This window comes from Notolepis coatsorum (genome assembly GCF_963971535.1).
Source record: "Notolepis coatsorum genome assembly, chromosome: 2".
Classification (NCBI taxonomy): Eukaryota; Metazoa; Chordata; class Actinopteri; order Aulopiformes; family Paralepididae; genus Notolepis; species Notolepis coatsorum.
In genome coordinates, this window is record NC_140166.1 from 51,230,733 (window position 1) to 51,253,233 (window position 22,501).

Genomic DNA, 22,501 nt, shown 5'->3' on the forward strand with positions numbered 1-22,501 from the left:
GAGAGAGAGAGAGAGAGGAAGAACGGGAGATAGACGGGGGGAAGACATTCGGCAAAGGTCGCCGGGTCTGGGAGTCGATCCCGGGGCGGCCGTGTTGCGACGCAGCACAGTAGGCCTACATGGTGTGCTACTTGAGCACCCCAGGAGAAAGGTTTTTATTGTTGGATGAAAGTGAAAGAACCATCTCCATTTCTGATAATATGGTCCAAGTACACGCAGACCCGGCGCCATGGGCGGGCATTAGGGGGCCGGGCCCGCCCACTGAGTCAGCTGTGCCCACCCTGGTAAAAAAAAATATATCTTTTTTTTTCTTCTTTTTTTAATCAAAGTCGACTATCCAAATCCTTAGTCGGGGACAGCCCTAGTGGGCACTGATGTAAACAACAACACTACTGAAGCTAGCACGGCACTCTGTGAGAATTCGTTTTCTACCCTCAAGAAGGTCTTTACAGAACATCGCCTTAGTATGCTTCATCGACGCAAGGCCAATTTAATTCAGTTGGCATTTGAGAAGGACTTAACAAAAAAGTTCAGGAATGAGTGGAGGGGCAGTGTTTTAAGAAGATTTCACTCTGTCCCCAAACGCCCCTTGCCGCTCTACTAATGATGGTGAGTAGCCTGTGGAGGAATTTTGTTTGCTTTTTTATGCACCTTATTTTTGTCAGTTCAGTTCAGTTTGTCAGTGAATTCAGAAGTGTTGAATAAATGGAGACTTTTCAAAGATATAGAATAGAATAGAATAGAAATGTATTATCCTGAGGGAAATTTGACACTGCAAATCACTCAACATTAAACATTTAGACAGAACAAGTCACGAATAAGAATAACAAAACAAATGGCCTAAGAATAGAATAAAATGAAATAGAATAAAAATAGAATAAAAGATACAGTAAATAAATACAGTAAAAATATACTGAAGTCTACAGTAGGTGTAATATTGCACAGTGCTGTTTAAAAAGTAAGAGTCCAGGAAGATGGTAACTGTCACTCTGTGCTCAGTGATTCCTGATGAATTGAAAATGGGGGACCCTGATGTAAACAAGACGAAAGTCTTTCTCTGGTCTGCATCCCCTTAACAATTGTGTGTATTGAGCTGTACTGTATTGTACCCATTCTGCAATCTGTTAATAAAGTTTTCAATCAATCAATCAATCAATGCAGTGAGGCACAGTGATGCATTGTATAGTCTGATGGCTGTCGGAATGAAGGACTTCCTGTGCCGTTCAGTGCTGCATTTAGGTAGAGTGAGCCTATAACATGCTCCTCCTGTCAGCCAAGTCTGTGTATAGTGGGTGGGAGGGGTTTTCCCTGATGGCCTGGAGTTTAGCAAGGTTCCTCCTCTCCGCTACCCTCGCTAGAGTCCAGCTCCACCCCAACCACGCTACTGGCCTTCCTGACCATCTTATCCAGCCTGTTTGTGTCCCCTGCTCTCAGTCCGCTGCCCCAGCAGGTCTGTTGTATATATCCGTTCAGTCTGTTTTTGTATAAGTGAATGTTCTTAAGATTAGAAATTAGATTTTTCAATTGCCTCTCTGCTGTTTAGTTAGCACTGTGGGCAGCTGAAACGTATAAAAGGGAACCTGTGTTGAAAAACCATTGTGCCCCCCCGAGAAAATGTTATGCCCCCCCACTAATTTGTTTCTGCAGCCTGGTCTGAGTACACGCTCTGCTGGCGATCCATTAGGCTTGTTTTGAGTGTAACAACGTGAGTGTCATCCACATCTCGAGAGTTTATAAGTCCCTTTGATGGTTCACTTCAGCCAGTGTCTGGCTTGATTTAAGTCATTAGCAATGATATTTCTCTGTGTACATAAGAAACTGGTTAAACAAGAAGAACAGCTCACCTAATAATTGTGACGTTTGGGATTATGTTATCGTCATAGCTTCCGCTCTGCGCCTACAGGAATATATCCCTATATCAGTCTATATACTGAATAAATTCTCCACATTGAAAGGGATAACCTGTCCCTCGTAAGTCCTTGAATTGATATAGTTATGGACCAGCCGACCAAAGATTCACAGAACGACCAAGTTGTTTCCAAACGGAGTCTTTATTTCACAGAGAAGAAGAACAGTCACCCTCCTGCAGCCCGCACGGGCTCATCCTCTCGCACCAGTAGAAAGAATACCCACATCACATGACATTTTATACCCTCTTGCACAGAGGAGAGAAGGGGAGGGGTGCGTGTGTGCATGTGTGTGTGTGTGTGTGTGTGTGTGTGTGTGTGTGTGTGTGTGTGTGTGTGTGTGTCAGAAGGGGGGCTAATGGGTTCCAGATGTAGGCAGGGAGAGACCCCTAGTCTCGAACAACACCCCAACAAATCACGGGCCCCGACAGCTGAGTGGGGGAGATGTGTGCGCGTGTGTATGTGTGTGTGTGTGTGTGCTTGTCTGTGTGCTTGTCTGTGTGTGTGTGTGTGTGTGTGTGTGTGTGTGTGTGTGTGTTGTGTGTGTGTGTGTGTGTGTGTGTGTGTGTGTGTGTGTGTGTGTGTGTGTGTGTGTGTGTGTGTGTGTGTGTGTGTGTGTGTGTGTGTGTGGAGGGAGACACAGAGCCACGGTCCTACAGCGTGGGGAGACAATGGGTGCACAGATACATAAGATAAAGACATAAAATATTACTAAATCAATGAACAAAAAAACTATCAACCCCCCTTTTGACGTTAAATCAATACGTCAACACAACAGTTCATTGATGGATCTGTACCCGTCGATTGTCAACCATTACACGCATCACATCTAAACCAGACGAGATGAAAAACCCCAAGAGAGGAGAGAGAGAGATAGAGGGAGGGGGGGGGAGCGGGAGAGAGAGAGAGAAGAAAGAGAGAAACACAGATTTTGCAACTTTTTCAGACGATACACTTAACCCCCTGGACCCCCCTTACTCAGGCACACGCAACGTCCATTAGGGCGCTACCTTCCCTCTGTTACAGTGCACCGCCCATCCTAGGTCGGCTCCGTCTTCTAGAGGGCAAGGGCCTCTTCCTGAGCTGGTCCCCGTTCCAGGGTGCGGTCCCCTAGACAAAAGTGTCTCCTCTGGTCTGCTGCCTCCTCAGTGTCTCTGGACTGTCCCCTCCACCTCTCCTCAGCTGGCCCACCGTCTCTCCAGCCTCAGTGTCTCTCCTACCGCTGTTCCTCCTCCTGTCGCAGATGATCTGCGTGTCGTAGATGATCTGCCTGTCGTCTATGATCTGCGGTGCCTGGCTGCTGTCGATGATTTGCGATGCCTGGCTGCGGTGTTCATCTCCGGCCTCTGCTGCTCAGCTGCCATCTCTTCCAGTCTGCCTCTCTTCATCCTGGCCTGTCCTTCGTCTCCTCCTGCCTGTCACCTGGTCGTCTGGTGGTCTCGTCACGGAACGTCTGAAGGGCTGCTGCTGGTATCTCACCCCAGGTTCAGACGCGGTGCAGACAGCTGGTGTGAATGTCTGGATCTCCTGTACCGTCTTCTTCTCTGTGTCTTCATTCATCCTCCTTCCGTCCTTGGTTGCAGCTGGCCCACATCAATTCTCACTGGAACCTCCACTTGAAAGGGATAACCTGTCCCTCGTAAGTTCTTGAATTGATATAGTTATGGACCAGCCGACCAAAGATTCACAGAACGACCAAATTGTTTCCAAACGGAGTCTTTATTTCACAGAGAAGAGAACAGTCACCCTCCTGCAGCCCGCACGGGCTCATCCTCTCGCACCAGTAGAAAGAATACCCAGATCACATGACATTTTATACCCTCTTGCACAGAGGAGATAAGGGGAGGGGTGCGTGTGTGTGTGTGTGTGTGTGTGTGTGTGTGTGTGTGTGTGTGTGTGTGTGTGTGTGTCAGAAGGGGGGCTAATGGGTTCCAGATGTAGGCAGGGAGAGACCCCTAGTCTCGAACAACACCCCAACAAATCACGGGCCCCGACAGCTGAGTGGGGGAGATGTGTGCGCGTGTGTATGTGTGTGTGTGTGTGTGCTTGTCTGTGAGTGTGTGTGTGTGTGTGTGTGTGTGTGTGTGTGTGTGTGTGTGTGTGTGTGTGTGTGTGTGTGTGTGTGTGTGTGTGTGTGTGTGTGTGTGTGTGTGTGTGTGTGTGTGTGTGTGGAGGGAGACACAGAGCCACGGTCCTACAGCGTGGGGAGACAATGGGTGCACAGATACATAAGATAAAGACATCAAATATTACTAAATCAATTAACTAAAAAACTATCAACCCCCCTTTGGGGGCTCGTCCGGGCCACACCCCCATCCGCTCCTCTATATAAGCAGGGGTGTGGCCATACTAACAGCTCCTTCCTTATTTTCACCACCGTCAAGTGTCTGTATACACCACTTGAGTTTAGTGCCAAAATAGTTGGAAAGGAGCTACGTTGAAGAGAAGGAGCTGCGTTGACATTATATCTTTGTTTTCTCTCTCACAATTTTTCGAGGAAATACAGCGATAATGTCTTCGCCACCGGAGTGTCTAGAAGATGATGATCATTCTGACCACCATTGGAGCTTCGTAGTAGGGGCTCGCGTCGCTGAGCAAATCCCCGCCTGCATTACCTCCGGCTCTGCAGTTGGACACGTTGCTTGAGAGGCGGTCGGCTGTGTAAGGGCTGACGGCCTTTCGGGGGCGGGTGATGTGTTTGCAGCGCGGGCACCAGGTGTGTTGGTTGTGAGGGGAACAACTACACAGTTTACGAAGATCCTACCCCAGGCTGGTGTCCTTTTTTCGCTGCTCTAGCGGCGTGGAGAGGGTTCTGGTTTGATGCCCACGTTAACATGAGCTTCTCATCGAGAGCTTTGTTTACTGGGACCGTGCTCCGAATCTGCGGTTCAATTCCCCGGGTCTCTGGACAAACGGATCCCCTCTGTCACCGTACTGGCCCCGCTTTTCAAGATGAAAATCACCCGGCGCGAGGGAGGTGAGCTTGGTGTTTCATTATGAGAATATCCCCATGCTCAAGTCGGCTGCAGCCCGCAAGGGACTTGTTGCAGACACCGCTGTGTCTGGTAAACACCGTTCTGAAGACTGTGTTGCCTTCTTTTTCTCTTCTCTCTTCGGATGAGGAGAGGGACAGACAGCGGCTGTCTGAAGTGTTGGCCTATATTGTTTTCTCACGTTGTACAGTTTCAGTGGTAGCTGCTTAGCTTGCTTCCTAGCCGGGTTGAGCTACCTGTTAGCCAGTTAGCTGTTTAGCTACTACGTTAGCTCCGTACGTTAGCTCGGCTGGGAACGTTAGCCTGATGCTATCAGTTAGCCTAGAGTTAGCTGTTAGCTTGTGCTACAACCGTTGAACATTAGCCGTGAGAATAGCAGGCCCTAGCACTCTGACTACGACGTCATCTTTGACAGAAGATGTAGTCGGGCCTGCAGGAGGGGGCGTCTCGGGAGCTAGGCTCCGGCCATAGCTTCTTTTGCCCCGCCAGCGAGAGGCTTTTCGTCAACGTGGAGACCAGCCTGTTGCAGCCTTTCATCCTGCGTTCCTTGGTGCAGGTAAGGTAAGGTCCATTGGACATTACCCCACTCTTCCTTCCTTCCCCTCCCGAATGTTTTGTTAATAACGATGTTTTTCCAAAAACGTATGTTGCTTCACTACATTTAGAGATACAACATGTGCTGTGTGTGAATTGTCTTGGTCGTTTGTATAGCTTGGGTACCGCTGGCCAAAGCTTGTGCTTTTCTCTCTACCTAGAAACAGTGTTGTTTTTTACGTGAGTAAAATTTACTGGGTTTTTTGTTGTATGATGAGAAGTTGTGTGTGTTCATGTAACGTTAGACAACGTAGCTGAGCCCACAACTGGCTGGATTACCCTACAATACTATGCATAATGACATATGATCGAGGGATGAGTCCCTCTCTCAGCTTGTAATGACAATAACAGGTGGCAAGTTTTTTCACAAATGAACAGGTAGCTGTTCAAACAAAATTGGCGTCGTATCAGGGGTAAGGTGGTGAGGGGTGGTTTTTCACCCGGTTTTCCCCGGGCCCCCCCCCCCCCCTCCCCTCAAACATGATTTTGTTTACAATATGTGTGTTGTTTCACTATGTTTTTGGGGATACGGTGTAACCCCTTAGCTTCTGCTGGGGTTGTGCTCTTGCTTAGAGGGGCAATTTTTCTGAAAATTGTTTGGTCGCTGTCATGTGGACTTAGCAAGGCCTGTGACCAGTACTTAATCGAGGACTTGTGTCTTCTCTCGTCATGAAAAACGGCGTTCCTCTTACGGTAGTGAGAGTGTACTTTCGCCCCTTTTTTGTTGTGATGGAGGGTTGTGTGTGTCGTTTGAGATCCACAACTGGGTTCGGTGTTGGCCTACAGAAGTTACATGTGTAAGCTCTTGTACCAGGGCCCTTGGCCCTCTCTTGGTCTGTGTTTTTTCTTCCTTTAGGAGAAGGTAAAATTCAGGTGGCAGGTTCGCACATGAGCCTATGTGAAGCTGTTACCTTGACAGGTATACATGCGCTTCATGTAGCACGCTATGACTGGTGTCATGGCTCTGCTTTGTCATTGCATCGTATCAGGGGTGAGGGGTCATGAGGGGGTGAACTGTTAAACCACCCTCCCCTTTTTCTGATTGGTCAGAGGGTTGGACCTCCTGTACTCCGGGCTTCCTGTCACGTTGCTGGGTCAGCGCGTCGCAGGGTAGGGAGGGGGGGGGGGGGAGTTTCCTGGTCCCACGCCATGTTTCGGCGGTGGGTCACGGAATTCCCCCCGCCATAGAGTACGTCACTGGGCGTGTTTCTATTGGTTGTGAGACTTCCGTGAGTTCTTTTTCAGGCTCCATGTTGTGGACCTCTGTTATTGTCAAGATGAGTTATGCGGTGCGTGAGAACTTAAAAATAAGTTCTGCTCTGTTCTGTGTCTTGAGCTTGGTAGGTGATGCAATGCAGTAGAGACAATTTGTTCTTCTGCTCTGCTCCCTACTAGTAGTGTATATTGGGTCAGAGCCTCCTCCTCAGGGAGTTTCAGAGCCTCCTCGGTAAGTTTGAGAACCTCCCTCTCAGTGAGGGAGCCTCCTCAAGAGTTTCAGAGCCTCCTGCTCAGAGAGTCTTAGTCCAATTGTTACATGAATCTTTTTGGACACGTAGCTCAATGTTGCATATATCTTTTCTATTATTACTCACGTGGGAAGTCTCTCTCTGGGGGTTCCCTGTCTCCTCTCTTTTATAGGGCAGGGTTGACAGGGGTGTTTTCCCTCGGGCGTGTCATATGGGACCCATATCTGTGTCTTGGCCAGCTTCCTGCCGTTCTCCCAGGCGGCTTGGAGGGAACGTTATCTGGGTTCTTGTTAGGATTACCATTGATATGTTTTGGGTCTCGACGTGTACATAGTGCTGGCCCTGGGTGCTTCTGTGTGGAACCACGCATGGGCTTGCGCGCCTTGGTTGCTCATCATTGAAACTGCATTTTTATGGGGCAACTGGGATGGCGTTTGTCTCTTCCGAGCGTCAGTGTACTAGGCTTGTCTCGACGAATTCTCGTTCATCTCTGGGTGATGATACCGGAATAGATCAAAGCATTGGCAGAGGGGTCTCACGCCCTTGGGGTGGGCCACCGGGCGCGGTGCTTTGTGTTCTGACCGTCTTGGTGGCGCCCTCTGTGATGTTTTAGATCGACACGCGTACCTACCCCCCTCCTGGGACTGGGGATGGCGGCGTGATTAGGACACAAGACTGGTTCTTGTCGCGCCGGACCAGGTCAGTTAACCCGTTGTCCGCCCGGGCGCAGATCTGCTGTTCTGGTACCCTGAGGGACTTGTGCTTTTTCGGGGGGGAAATGCCGGATCGGCCTGGGCGTTGCAGGGTTTGATGTTATGGAGGTGTTCGTGATTATGTCACTGCGTGTTATCCTTCACTGTTGCTTGGTCCATATTGTTGTACCTTGCGCTGTGCTGAAGGAGCCTGGTCCTTCTCCATTCTTTTTTCGCCCCTCTCTTCTCCTGCTTGGCGGGGCTGGGAGGGGGCTGTCGAGGTGGTTCTTGTACCCCTCTGGCATCCCTGTGTACGTCCCGGTCCGCCGGGCCCAGGTCCGGACTCGTTCTCGTCGACCTGTTGGCCTGGGTTAACCTCTTCTTGAGAACTGAAACACTCGTACTGCTGTATAGCCAGTGTATACCCGCAGTTGTGTTTTGGAGTTTTTTTCTTGGGGGGGTTATAGGAACAACCGCCTCCTGTTAGAACCAAGGTGGTGGTTGGTTTCCAGGTGTGTTGGTAGCGGAGTCCACTCTCGGGTTAGGCCGGCCTTGACCCCGTCTGCCTGCGATTGTGCCCCTGCACCTTTCATGACGTCTGCCAATCGTGTCTGCCTTCTCTGCCTCGGCCCCTCTAGAGGGACAGGGTTTTTTGTGGAGGCTGCGACATGGTGCACAGCATACCGTACGCCCCTTCTGCCGGGGTGCTGTTTTCAGCAGACCCCTTTGGTGCCTGTCTAGTCCGCAGTGCTCCAGGCTCAGGTCGAGTGACCTGTTGCCTGGATTGAGGGATCGACCTCTTTTGGGGGTTGTCTCCCCGGTGCGCTGCCTGGTCCCGCTGTGGGTGTAGCCTCTTGAGTGCTTCAGGGCGGCGTGCTGTAGGGGGGAAGGGCCTGCTCTTGGATGGACCCTGTCCGAATACGCTGGCGATGTGGGGGGTGGTGTCACTAGTGACCGCCTGGTGGGGTCTCGATGCTGCGTCGTTGGCCTCACCAGGCCCCCTTTTCCGGGGGGTCCTGTCCCTTCCTGGGGCTGGGTCCTCCTTCGCGCTCCGCTGCTACGGCCTTGCCACGGGGTTGGGTTTTTGCCCTTGACCCCATGATATTAGAGATTGTAACAGGGTTTTTATTTCTTCCCGTTCGTTCCCTAGTGGCATGTGGGTTGCGCGTTTGTGTAGTCGTGGGTTCTTCTGTGGGAAGGTAAGTCCCACGGTCTGCTCACCCTGTGCGTTTAAGTTGCTAAACCCCTCTTCGCACAGTCAGATCCGATTCCCTCCCGTCCTCCACTAGGGGGGTCCGGGGGCTCGGGTCCTCCACGGTTCTGATGGTTGTGGGGGGCCTCAGCGGTCCGCTCTGCTCAGCTCCTGTATTCCAGTAGGCGCAAAGCGGAAGCTATGACAATAACATAACATACGGTTATCTATATAACCATAGTTATGTGAGTAATAGCGACGCTCTGCGCCGGACTCACTGAGGACCCCTTGGTCTTCGCCTTGGTGGTGAAAGACTTGGGAAGGAGCTGTTAGTATGCTTATGTAGAGGAGCGGATGGGGGTGTGGCCAGGCGGATGGGTGTGTATAGGTGCATGTGGAGAATTTATTCAGTATATAGGCTGATATAGGGATATATTCCAGTAGACGCAGAGCGTCGCTATTACTCACATAACTATGGTTATATAGATAACCGTATGTTCTGCTCTCCTCAGGGAGCAAAGCCCTAGCGTCACCTGGTGGTAATTGACCTGGCTGTCTGCCCTGATTGCATTCATTGGCACCTGGTGTGTCTAGTTAGGGTGGCTTTATATGCTCTTCCGTGTCACTACTGACACTGTGAGTCGATCGCCAGACTATCCGTGAGTACACCTTGAGTAAGTCTTATCGCTCCTTGCCATAGGAGGATACGTATGTTCGCTTCTGTTCTTGTTATAATGTTGCTTTGATTGTCGTGCCAATCCGTTATGTAATGTATTATATCACTGTGTGTATATGTCGAATCGTCGTCGACATATATTAGCTGTATCGTGTTTTTGGAGACTTGCTTTCTCCCCTTTGCTTTCCCTCTTTTTTTGGAGATAAGTATTCTTCCCTTTTGTTTGTACGCCGTTGTCGCCGTGTACACCTTATCTGATCTACAATAAAGTAGTAACCTTTGTTTGAGAATCAACACCTGCCTCTCGTCTATCCGTTCTGCACTGCACCTGGGTCAAACACACTTACCAAACCGTAACAAATAATGAGGATGGTCCCAGCAGGTGCACCTGCCACAGCTACTGCTAACAGCAGTTGTGTAGATTTGGGAACTAGTAGTAGCATTGGTGTTAACAAGCTAACAAGTGCAGGCGCAGCCACCATCATGCCATCTCCTGCTATCTCTGTGCTATCATATGAGGTAGGTGATGACATGTCATCTTGTAGACTATAGAACAACAACAACAACAGAAAATGGAATATAAACTCCATTGGTGACCTTTAACAGCAACAAATGACATTACTTAATTATGCCTGGGAAACGTAGCGGTAATTTGTATGCACAACTCTGAAGTCTATTGCAACATTTTACATTACTCGATTTTAGGGGCTCATTTTTTAAATTGAATAGTCTTCCAGCTTTTAGGTGATTCAAAATATTAGGTATTTAACCTGCAATGAGTCTCCTGGGCATTTTCGTTTTCGTTTTTGAGGACTGCATACTTTTTTTGCAAACCAAAACAACATACTTTATACTTATATCACATGCATGAGCCTGGTCTCTTTTGAAAGATGACATTCTGAAGTTTCTGATTCCAGAAGGAAAATTCACCTTAGTGCTAATGTAATAGACTCGAGTAACATAGGTCTGAACTTGAGTTGTAAAAAAACTTGTTACTCAAGTTTTTCTGTAGTAGTTAGTAGTCCAGAGGTAGTATTTCCCCAGAAGGTGGTATGGCTTACAAGCCATAGCCTGAAGCCTTATGTAGTATATATCCAAATGTCATAAAGATCCGTTCAGAAATGAGTGATTAGGAGTGATTTTGGTAAACTGTGTACAAAGAAAAACTTACGTATAAGACACCAGGCGTGGTCACCACTCCCCCTTCCTCTTTTTCGTTTTCCATCATGGCGGCTGCTTTGCACCCTGTGTAACTAGTGATAGCGAGTATGAAGTGTAAAGAGAAATTGAACAATGCCGGAGATTTGCCAGCCCCTGGAATCTTCGGCATGTTCCAACGGCGTTCATATGGGTTCCTGCAGATGGATGCATTTCGATGCATCTCCGCTTCGGGTCTATCCTGGTGTTTCCTCGTCTTGGCAGCACTTCGAGGGATGACGTGCGATGTGTAGCTATCGAGCTAACTCGCACTCAGATAGGATCTGTGCCATCAGGCATTAACACTGGTGTTAATAATACTGCTTGTTGTCCTGTGAGACAACCGAGTTGTGTATTGGCGCAAGGGGCAGGATATTATACATCAATATATATTATTGATGTATCAAGGCGTGGCCACCCCTTGAACAAAGCTTTTCAGGACCTTTGCTCCAACCACAATTTTAAACAACTAATTGATAGACCCACACGAATAACAAACTCTTCCAGTTCCACCATTGACCTGATATTAGTGACTGACAAACCTAAGATAGCCAACAGTGGGGTAATACATTGTGGAATCAGTGATCACTCAATTACATTCTGTACACGAAAGATGGTGAAGGCAGCTATTGGCCACCACAACACTGTCAAGATAAGGTCAATGAAAAATTACAACAGCGAAGCTCTAAAAAGCAGACTCAATTCCATGGATTGGACACCAGTATATCATAGTATGAACGTAGATAAAGCCTGGGGTCATTTTAAATCTTTGTTTCTGACGGCAATTAATGAAAGTGCACCAGAAAAAACAATGAGAACGAAAATCAGACAAGAGCCCTGGATGAACCCAGAGATCCTGGCAGCTATAAAGTCCAGACATGACACATTTTCGAAATTCAGTAAAAACAGGGTTGAACAGGATTATGAGGAGTTCAAGAAGAAAAGAAATGAGGTCACGGGAATGATCAAGAAAGCCAAGGCTGAATATTTTAATGACAAAATTATCGAGAATAAATCAAATCCACAAAAATTATGGAAGTGCTTAAAGCAAACAGAGTATGGAAACAAGCTCAGGACAAAAGCTAAAAACATGATTCTAGACATAGGAGGCACAGTGATTACAGGCAATAAGAACATAGCTAATTGTCTAAATACGTTTTTTAACACCATAGCGAATACCCTAGTTAAGAGACTGCCAAGTACAACTGACATGTATGGGGAAAAACAGGTAGGGGAGTACTACAAACAGAAAGGTATCCAGACAGATAACTTCTCCTTTGCGAGTGTGACTGAGGACACAGTTTTGAAAAAACTGTGGGCGCTCAATCCTAACAAGGCAACAGGACAGGACAAGATACCTGCTAGATTTCTTAGGGATGCAGCAGAGTCCATCACCTCCGGCTTAACACACATTGTAAATCTATCTATCGGTCAAGGACAGTTTCCCTATGATCTCAAACAAGCCAGAGTCATTCCGCTTTACAAAAAAGGCAATAAATTAGACCCAGGGAACTATAGGCCTGTGTCGATTCTTAGTGCAATATCCAAAGTCATAGAAAGGATCATTAATGATCAAATAAACAAATACCTCTCTACAAACAACCTGTTGTACGAGCTCCAGTCTGGATTTAGAACATCATATTCCACAGACACGTGTTTATTATATCTGACAGACCAAATTAGAACAGAGTGGACAAAGGTCAATTCTGTGGGATGGTTTTAATAGACTTACAAAAAGCCTTCGACACTGTTAACCACAACATACTTTTATCTAAACTGAAGGCTATGGGTTTTAACAGTATATCCTTAAGGTGGATGGAGTCTTATCTGAGAGGCAGGAAACAAGTAGTGGAAATGAATGGGACCATATCCTCCTCACTCCAACAGACGTGCGGGGTGCCGCAAGGAAGTATTTTAGGAACACTTTTATTTCTTTTATATATCAATGACATGAAAACTGCATGTGATTGTAAACTGTTTTTATTTGCGGACGATGCTGCACTCATGGTCTCCCATCAGGACAAAAGAGAAGTAGAGAGGTCACTCAGTCTAGAGCTTGTCAAGATCAGTCATTGGCTGGTCGAAAACAGATTATCCCTACACCTGGGTAAAACCGAAGCTATCCTTTTTGGCTCGGCCATACGACTTAAGAGGTCTCCTGGGTTCAAGGTAGTGGTAGGAGATATTGAGTTAACAGCAAAGGAGGAAGTCACATACTTAGGATGTATTTTGGACAACACCTTATCAGGGGTGAGCATGGCACAAAAGGTGGTCACAAAGATCAATCAGAGAATAAAATTTCTCGGTAGAGTGTCCACCTATATTAACAGGTCAGCAATGGAAGTCCTGGCAGGGGCACTGATCCAATGTCATTATGACTATGCATGCTCCTCCTGGTACACTGGCATCACAGTAGCACTGAAAGGTAGGCTACAGACAGCTCAGAACAAATTAGTTAGAATGATTTTAAAACTCCATCCAGGACTCACCTTACACAGACACATTTTAACAGCCTCAAATGGCTCAGGGTTGAGGAGAGGGTCTCTCAAATAAAACTCAACATAACACATAGGATACTTGGGAATACTGTCCCTCAGTACCTCAGTGGATATTTTAATATGGTAAGGGATGTACACGGACACGCCACCAGGGGGAGCCCTACAGACATCGTCCCAGTGAGATGCAATAGGAAAATAGGCCAAAACGCATTCCTATATTCAGCAGCAGTACAATGGAATAGCCTACCAATGGAGTTGAAGACCATAAGCCCCTTCTCCACTTTTAAATTAGCTATAAAGAGGTGGATCATAAGTAGCAGAAGTTGGGAGTAGTGAACAAAGGGTTTTAATATGTGTTGTTCCCTTTTTTATTCTTTTATTGTCTATAAAATGGAATATTATTGTATGTATTCTTTTGTTTTTATACCACACATCCTGACATACAGACACTACAAACACCCACGTCCACACACCAGTACATAAATCCACTGACACCAATGATGAAGGACCACAATGGAAACAAGCCTATGGCTTTATTGTGTTTTATGAAATCCTATTGGTAAATGGAGAAAATGTATACCTGTTTTCATATTGTGATCCAATGTATATGTGTGATTTTCCATTCTAAACCAATAAACTATTCAATCAATCAATCAATATCTGGGTAAAAACAGTTGTTTTCCCCGTTACCCTGGAGCGCGCGGCTAACGCTATGCTATATGCTGGGCTACTGTTTCTGTTTGTTTCCCCGCTGAGGGATGTCTGTTTAAAGTCTTCCCTCCTCTTAACCATTCATGCTGACGGTCAATCAGTGTTTACTGTTGGGAGTATTGCGCGGGCTTGTTTACCTGTTTCATGGGTGAATGGGCTGAGGTCTAGGGCTGGTGTGCTTGTTGTGAATATTATGAATGGTATGCGGGACTGGGTTCTCTGGTCCGCATCCCCTTAACGTTGTGTGTATGGGCTAGCCCATTCTACAGTGTATTGGTGGTGTTTTTAGTTCATTTATTCATTAACCCCTTCATGGATGCACACCACAGTGGAGGTTGCTAGTTGCAACCACCGCTGGTGCTCAGTGTTTATGAAGCAGGTGGCATCAGTCCTTTGCCTCTGGCATGTTGAAACAGTGCCCCGCCACGGTATAGAATTAGTAACCGATTAGCGATTAGTAACCTTGTTCGCATTGCTGTTTTTTTCTGTCAAAAATGGTGTCTGGTGGCCATGAGGGCCAGCCGACGTTGAAACATCGCGCGAGGTTGTTGACGTTATTAGCTTTGACCTAGCTGCAAGCTATAACCGCAGGGAGGGCTAGGCTGCTGTCAACGCTTGTTTACAGACATCTTGGTTGGATTAGTCTCCCTTTGAGGGGGTGAGAAGTTAAAAATAAATGTTCCCTCCTCAGGGCTCCCCTCTCCGCAGAGGATCTTTGGTCTTCCGCTGGAGCGCGGGCGGTATTGGACCTAGGCCCCACACCGCCTCACGCCGCACAGCCAGAGGTGAGAGCACGGCCTCGCCAGCGGCTGTGGCGAGGCCCTAGACAGGCAGCCATGTTTCGCCCGCCAGAGGTACCCTGGGCGTTGAGTCAACAGGTGTCCACAAGGCCGACAGCCTTGGCGGCCGAGGGATCGGCCATATTGGATGAGCACGGCCTGAGAAACCGTCGCCGTCCTGCCGCGAGCAGCCCGCTCTCCGATCACTCCCTCCCCCAACACCAGCGGAAAAGGGGCTCTGATTTGTTTCCTTTGGCTGCGGGCCGCGAGCCTTCGTTGAAGCGCATGCGGCCCCACGTTTCGCTTCTCATGGGCATAAGAGATGCTGGAGACGAGGAGACGAACGGGACTGTCTACACACTTGGTGCCCCCTGCACTCCCGCAGGCCTATTTGGCAGCCCAGAGACCGACCTAAGAAGGCGATGTCTCCGCTGTGCTCCCTCCGTAGAAGATGTTTCCAGACGGCCCTCTTCCACCACGGAGGAGTATGCAAGAAAAGTTCATCGGTCCCGGAGATTTACACCATTACTGACATTGCAAGTGTACATTTGAGTGATTAGCACCACTATGTTCTCTCTTAAGGGTGTACCGTATCTCTCTATTTCTCCTAATGCATTCTTATTGTTTAAGCCTAACCACTGAAAAGTTCAGGAAAGCGTGTGGAAGCTGCTAGAACCTACAGAGAAGAACTTAGTAGGCAGGAAAGGGCGCAATATTCTGATAAATTTAGACTAATAGGTGGTGAAGATCCGTAGGAGCTGGCTCCTTCATCTTGGAGTCACAACCCGACAATTCTGCCTTCTATTGCCTATCCTGACATTGTGAACTACCTAGTTTTTTCACCAAGCCCATACACAGATGAAGACACCTCTTAACATAGGACGATTTGCCCACTGGCACTTTGGCGACCCCTACTGGCTCGGGTGTGCATATTTTGTAATACAATATATCAAATTTTATTATTTGTTGCCTGTCGATAGCAACGAAATCCGACAAAATCCGTTCGGCGGTTCTCGAGTTACATGCCGGTATTTAAGGCTTGTGCAAAGTACACTGTATTGTGCAAAATACCCCTCCCGACTCTTGGGGCTCTAGTTCCGTCAATCATTTGGCAATCTTGAAAATGATTGTGGAGGGTTGTAGCCAATGAGTGTGGCTTTCCAATGATACCCCACCTGGGGATGTATGAATCATGGATCTAGGTGAAAAACTAACGAGCGAAAACAGGAAGAGAAAAACTGCTAAATGAATTGAAGTCTGAGAAAACTGAGTTTTTCTTTTGTACACAGTTTACCAAAATCACTCCTAATCACTCATTTCTGAATGGATCTTTATGAAATTTGGACATGTACTACATAACGCTTCAGGCTATGGATCTAAGCCATACCACCTTCTGGGGAAGTTCAGACCTATGTTACTCTATTTCATTAGCACTAAAAGTGAATTTTCTTTCTGGAACTTCAGAATGTCATCTTTCAAAAAAGAGACCAGGCTCATGCATGTGCTATAAGTATAAAGTATGTTGTTTTGGTTTGCAAAAAAAGTATGCAGTCCTCAAAAATGAAAACAAAAATTGCCACTTTTGGGGGCGCAGGTTAAGAGGTATCTTACAAAGGTTTGGATGCCTACAACCAGATGGTGTGTGGATGGGTGAGCGATGCACAGTATCAGCTCATCGATGACAGAGGAGAGGGGGTGTTTGCCTCAGTTTTTGCACTCTTATCCCTGATTTGTAATAGCTTTTGGCAATCTGAAGTACTCCAAATGCTTTTCCCGGTCCGACCGATTAGTACAGCCAAAAACACGGCAATAATTGACCATTTTGAGCAACAATGACCAGGAACAGTTGCGAGTTTGGTTGCGTTGTTTAGGTTTAGTATCTCCAAAATGGCCGACTTCCGGTTTGATGACGTGCCGTGAAAACACTTATTATACAGCATGTAACAATAAGTACAATCAGGGCCGCCTCAGGGGGTGTGCAAGCAGTGCGGTCGCACAGGGCCTCGCGGGAAGGGGGGCCTCGCACAAAAAAAAATTAAGAATTATTTATTCTTTTTTTTTTCTTTTTTTTTTTTCTTTTTTTTCGCGAGGCCCCCCTTCCCGCGAGGCCTATGTATATTCATGTTGCCTTTGTGAAGTTATCTTTTCCTTCTGTTTTGTTCTTCCATTAAAAGTTGAATATCCTTTAGGGGCTCATCTTTGCTTATCTCTCTCATACATGCTCTCTCTCTAACACACACACACACAGACATGCTCTCTCTCTCTAACACACAAACACACATGCTCTCTCTCTCTCTCTCTCTCTCTTTCTAACACACACAGACATGCTCTATATCTCTCTCTCTTCAATTCAAATGGGCTTTATTTCACATTCTTGTATTTCTCCCAGTAGGTATGGGAGTTTTGAGTTATTGTCGATGTTTTCAAAGTCTCTTTGGGTGTTTGCAATTTGTGGGAAGTATGTCTTGGTATAGTGGGCAGGTTGTTTCCACCTCATCTTGTGTGCAGTGGGTCTGTCTTCGCTTGGGAGCCAGGTCTGCCTATGGCGGCCTTTCTCGATGGCTAGGCTGTGCTCGCTGAGTCTGTACCTAGTCAAGGATCTTCTTAGTATTGAGTCAGTCACAGTGCTCAGGTATTCTGCCACTGTGTACTCTCTGTTTAGGGCCAAATAGCATTTCAATTTGCTCTGGTTTTGAGTTGTTTCTTTCCAATGTGTCTCTCTCTCTCTCTCTCTCTCTCTCTGGCCTTGCTCTGGTGGAGGGTCAGTGCAGCGATAACACTGTATATCAGGGGTCAGCAACCTTTTTGACATGGAGTGCCTGTTTGAAATATAGTTTTAACTAGTGTGCCTCACCAATATTCCATGCATCGTAATTTTTTTTCTCGTAATCAGGTATTTTTAATGATAATTTTTACATTATTACATCATTATTGTTATTGTTATTATCAACAATATTATTATGATGGTTGTATCAACCATAAATCTGAGTTGGGGGGGGGGGGGAATGCAATGCAGACAAACAGCTGCATACAGTGCGACCATTTCACTCACATTTGCCCATTCATTTTTGGACACATCACACACCATCGGTGTGTGTACTGTACGTGTGCTGTCATAGCTCCACCTACAGGCCTAATGGAGAACACCAGGATAACACCAGGATGTGAATGGAGGGTGAATGTGAGGTATATCGTGTAAATACGTTTTGATTGATCGCAAGACTACACTGTAAAAGAATTAATAATAATAAGTTACCAGAACTTAAAAATATTGAGTTCAGTTACTGTGCATTAAGGTTTTCAGTTTTCAATCCATAATAAGTTAACAGAAAAATAAGTACACAACCACATTATTTCAACCAAATATGTGTACTACTACTAGGGACCTGCACTGGCTCCCCATTGCTGCACGAATCCGCTTCAAGGCCCTCGACCTAGCATACCGTGCGGCAAAGGGAACCGCTCCCGCCTACCTCCGGTCAATGGTCTCTAACTACACACCCTCAAGACCCCTACGCTCTGCATCTTCTGGCCGCCTCAGACCTACTCCTATCCAAGCTCCGGGAGGGTCATCAAAGAGAAGTCGCCTATTCTCAGTCCTTGCCCCACAATGGTGGAATGAACTACCCACCCCAGTTAGGACAGCCGAATCACGTCCAATCTTTCGCCGTCGACTAAAGACGCACTTCTTCAACCATTATCTGAATTAAAAAAAAAAAAAAAAAAAAAAATCTAACCCTAACTAACCGTACTGTCATGCACTTGTCCTAATAAACTAACCTACACTGTAGCACTCAACACTTTGATGAACATTGTTGCTCAGCTGATAGAGTTGTGCCCTTCCTGATGGCTTGTCGTACAGAACTTGTAAGTCGCTTTGGATAAAAGCGTCAGCTAAATGACTAAATGTAAATGTAAATGTAAATGTACTATGTTTATTGTCATTGTTTTAAGAACACAAGTTGACTTGGTAATACTCACATTTTGAGTAAAAAAAATTGCTTTTAACATGTGCAATGTTCAATGAAATAGAAAAATAAATAATAAAATGTGTTGATTAATCCCACTGGTCACAATGGTGACCGTAATAATGTTTTTGTTATAAGGCTCTGCTAATGTTACTGAATGATGTAGCAATGTATTTCCAGCTAAATTGAAATAATAAACAAATAAAGGGTCTCAATTAAATATGTGGTAGTAAAAAGAACCTGTGGGAGGATTTCAACAAGATAAATGCGAGTGTGCAAAATATTTCACTATAATATTTCAAAGCAAAAAAATAAAAAATAAAAAATTATATTATATTTTTTATTTTTATTTTTTTACTGCTTCCCCCTGTGCCTATGAAAATGCCCCCACGTGCCTATGCAGGCACACGTGCCTAGGGTTGCCTACCCCTGCTGTATATTGACTGTAGAACGGGAGCTCTCTCTCGCTCTCTCTCTCGCTATATGTTGACTGTATCAATCATGCCCAGCCTCTGGCAGCGCTATTATTTAAGAATATGTTGACTGTATGAAAAAAATAAAAAAATTACCTTTTACCTCGCGTTTAAATCTCGCACAGGGCCTCGCATTTCTCCCAGGCGGCCCTGAGTACAATACAACATCCAACAACAACATCCTGAGTGCAAATGTAACAGTAAAGTGCAATAGTAACATACAATGCACAGGTGATTAAACTGGGTATAAAATATATAAATACTACAGAGTCATTTGCGTTTTATTTGGGGCAGGGTGGCCGCAAACTGTGCTGCCCCCCGTCCACCAGCGCTGCCACGTGTATTCTCTGACATATTACTGAAGTGATGCGTTTAGTTGTTGAGAGAAATTGTAAACTGCATCTAATAAGTGACATCAAGTAAATCAAATTCATGTTTAAAGGCTTCATTCATCCTACATCCATGCAATTAATCGCTGTCGGACTTGGACAGCAGTCTGTTGTCCAGGCAAGATGAGCAGTGGAATGTTGGACAGGGAGCCACCATGACCAACCTCTCAATATACTGATGATCCTCCTCTACCATGTCAGCGTTACAGTATGTGTTCGATTATGGTTTAACACTGAGGTGACACCATCTTCGCCCGTCTCTCTTCGCATGACTCCGACCCTGTGTGTGCGTGTAGCAGTGTTCCGAGTCCTGGACTGATTTTCAGGACTAGTGACTCGACTTGGACTGGAGCACTAATGACTGGTCTAGCATTCGGACTCTGAAGGTGCAGACGAGGACTCAGGACTTGATATATAATACAAAAAAGTAATAGTCCCTAATAATTTGGCATAAGATATTGATGACTAGAACATTGAATTCCGTGCAAGGGCAGACACGCGTGTTCCTCCTACATGCGGATTCACGTAGATACCCTCATGTTCAGTATAACCAGACTGAGGTGTGACTGATCATTCTCTCCATGTGGCCGACGAGAGCTCTGCTCAGAAATACCGAACGGTCTAATTCGGTAGACTAGAGCTACAGTATATGTCGTGAGAAATTTAAGGGCATGGGATTTTAATTCCCCAACATGTGGACTACCAGCTTCCCACTCTCTTGCCAGGTAACTGATGACCCTGAGTGGTCAACGTTAGTTCACCTCAAGTCTACTCTTCATAAAGCAGGATGCTGGAGCGTGTGCAGTAGTTTACTTTAGGACCACCGCAACACTTCCGGTATTTTGAGGGAGAGATAGCAGGGGGGGGGGGGGGGGGGAGGTAGCGCGTGAATTAATGTTGATTAGAGCCTAGACGTGTAGCTACAACCACTTACGTCAATGCTCTAATCAACGTCATCATTTTATCCCCACAAGCTCCATGTAACACGGAAGTGCAGTGGTCTATAATGCCTCTCTGGCCGGACGATATTGGCAGAGCTGGCTGTGAGCTCCTTCTACACTGTAGTAAAGCAATTTTCCCTACAAGAGATCCAGAGGGTAATTCTACTTTAAGCGATGGGGAGGATGTACAATATTAGATGTTATGTATTACAAGTAGCCTAGCCCCTTTCGTGACTGCTGATGCACGCCTCACAGCAAGGCGTGCATCAGCAGTCACGAAAGGGGCTACGAGTAGCCTATAACTGAATAAAGTTAATATTTTAACCAATTTAACAATTATACCCAGGCATTTTGGAAAAGGGACACGGCTAAATCATTAGGGAGGAAGCAAAGCTGCATATAAAACCCAATTTTATTGTAAAGACAGTTTAAAAAATAATTCTCATTCAGCTAGAACTCTTGAGACTGGGCGCCTTTGGCTGAAGCATCAGCATCCTCCCTCAAGCCCTTTTTCGTCTTCTTGGGGAGGAGGGCAGCTTGGATATTAGGAATCACGCCGCCCTCGGAGAATGTGACCCCGCTCAAAAGTCTGTTGAGCTCCTCGTCGGTCTTCACCGCCAACATGATGTGTCGGGGAGTGATGCACTTCTTCTTCTTGTCCCGGCAGGCATTCCCAGCCAGCTCCAGGATCTCCGCGGTCAGGTACTCCAAGACGGCGGCCATGTAAATGGCAGCGCCATTTCCCACACGCAGAGTGTAGTTGCCCTTCTTGAGCAGTCTGTGGATGTCCTGCCCTTTTAGAACGGCTGGTCGAGGTCTTGGTCTTGACGACTGTTTTCTTCCCATGGCCAGACATCTTCAGTGTCTGGGAAAGGTGAAAAACAAGGGGGGAAATCTCAGTTCTGGCAGTTGAAAAATATGCCTATATCACACATTCAATTTTACTGTATATTTTAGAATTCATCTTTGACTGTATCTAAATCAAATGTTTATTGTGGGCGATCTGTGGTGCCGAATTTCCCTTGGGATTAATAAAGTACTTCCATTATATTAAGTCATGCCCATCGACTTACACAAATGCGACCACATTTTCTGCTTCCAGCATCTAAAGAACCGAACCCCTTACCTGGTGTCAGTGGTTTTTGTACTAAGGACAAACCAGCAGGGGTGTAAAAAGTACCCAGAAATTATACTTAAGTGAAAGTATGGGTACAGTCTAAAAATTGTAAAAGTCAAGAGTATCTGGCTAAAAACTTGAGTAAAAGTAAAAAAGTTTCTACTTGTAAATGTACTTTTCCTGACTGTCTATTTGTCTATTCTTCTAATAGAAGGTGTTTAATCAAAGATCCCAGTGTTCTAGTCTTGCACAAGCACCAATCAGCATGGGTTTTTTAATAATTGGCCCAGCACACCTGAGATACACACCGAGCTTGGTCAAGGGGAAGGGGCTGCGTCTATATTAATCCCAGCCCAAGAGTGCTTCGCGTTTCTCTGATTGGCCACGACGCCCATGTGACCGCGGCGCACGGCAGAGCGGAAATAGGCTGCTGCTCCGGCGAAAGAAAGACAGGCATTCTATTGCCATGCTCTGCGACAAACTCTAACCTTAACCAACTCCGAAAGAATGCCTAAACTTAACCCTAACCTTAACCAACTCCGAAAGAATGCCTAAACTTAACCGGCGAAAGAATGCACGTTTATATAGAGAGATGATAAATTAATTAAACGTAAAAATGTATTCGAACGTGTCACCAGAACTCCGCTCTGCCGCTCCGCTCTGCCGCTGGGCGTGCTAGGCGTTGTCGCGGCCAATCAGGGAAAACGCGGAAGCACTCGGCTGGGATTAAAGAATAGGCGAAGGGCGTAGGCCCAAACTTCCATACTCTCCGCCAATCAGCGCGCGCCTGGCACAGAGTCTAGTGAGGGGCTCACTCCGCGGCAGTAGAGGAGTCTGAATAGTCTGGATCAGAAATTAAAACAAAGTGCATCAATGCCTGCGGTTACATGGTGACTTTTAATTCCGAA

General features: G+C 46.4%; 1 protein-coding gene across 1 annotated transcript; it reads right to left on the minus strand.

The window, feature by feature from the left end:
- Positions 1-20,926: 20,926 nt before the first annotated feature.
- Positions 20,927-21,322, minus strand: LOC311223352 (histone H2A-like; the record flags this gene model as incomplete). Its single annotated transcript, XM_084308143.1, has 1 exon — positions 20,927-21,322. One exon carries the CDS (start codon positions 21,320-21,322, stop codon positions 20,927-20,929), a length of 396 nt encoding a protein of 131 aa, XP_084164269.1.
- Positions 21,323-22,501: the final 1,179 nt, after the last annotated feature.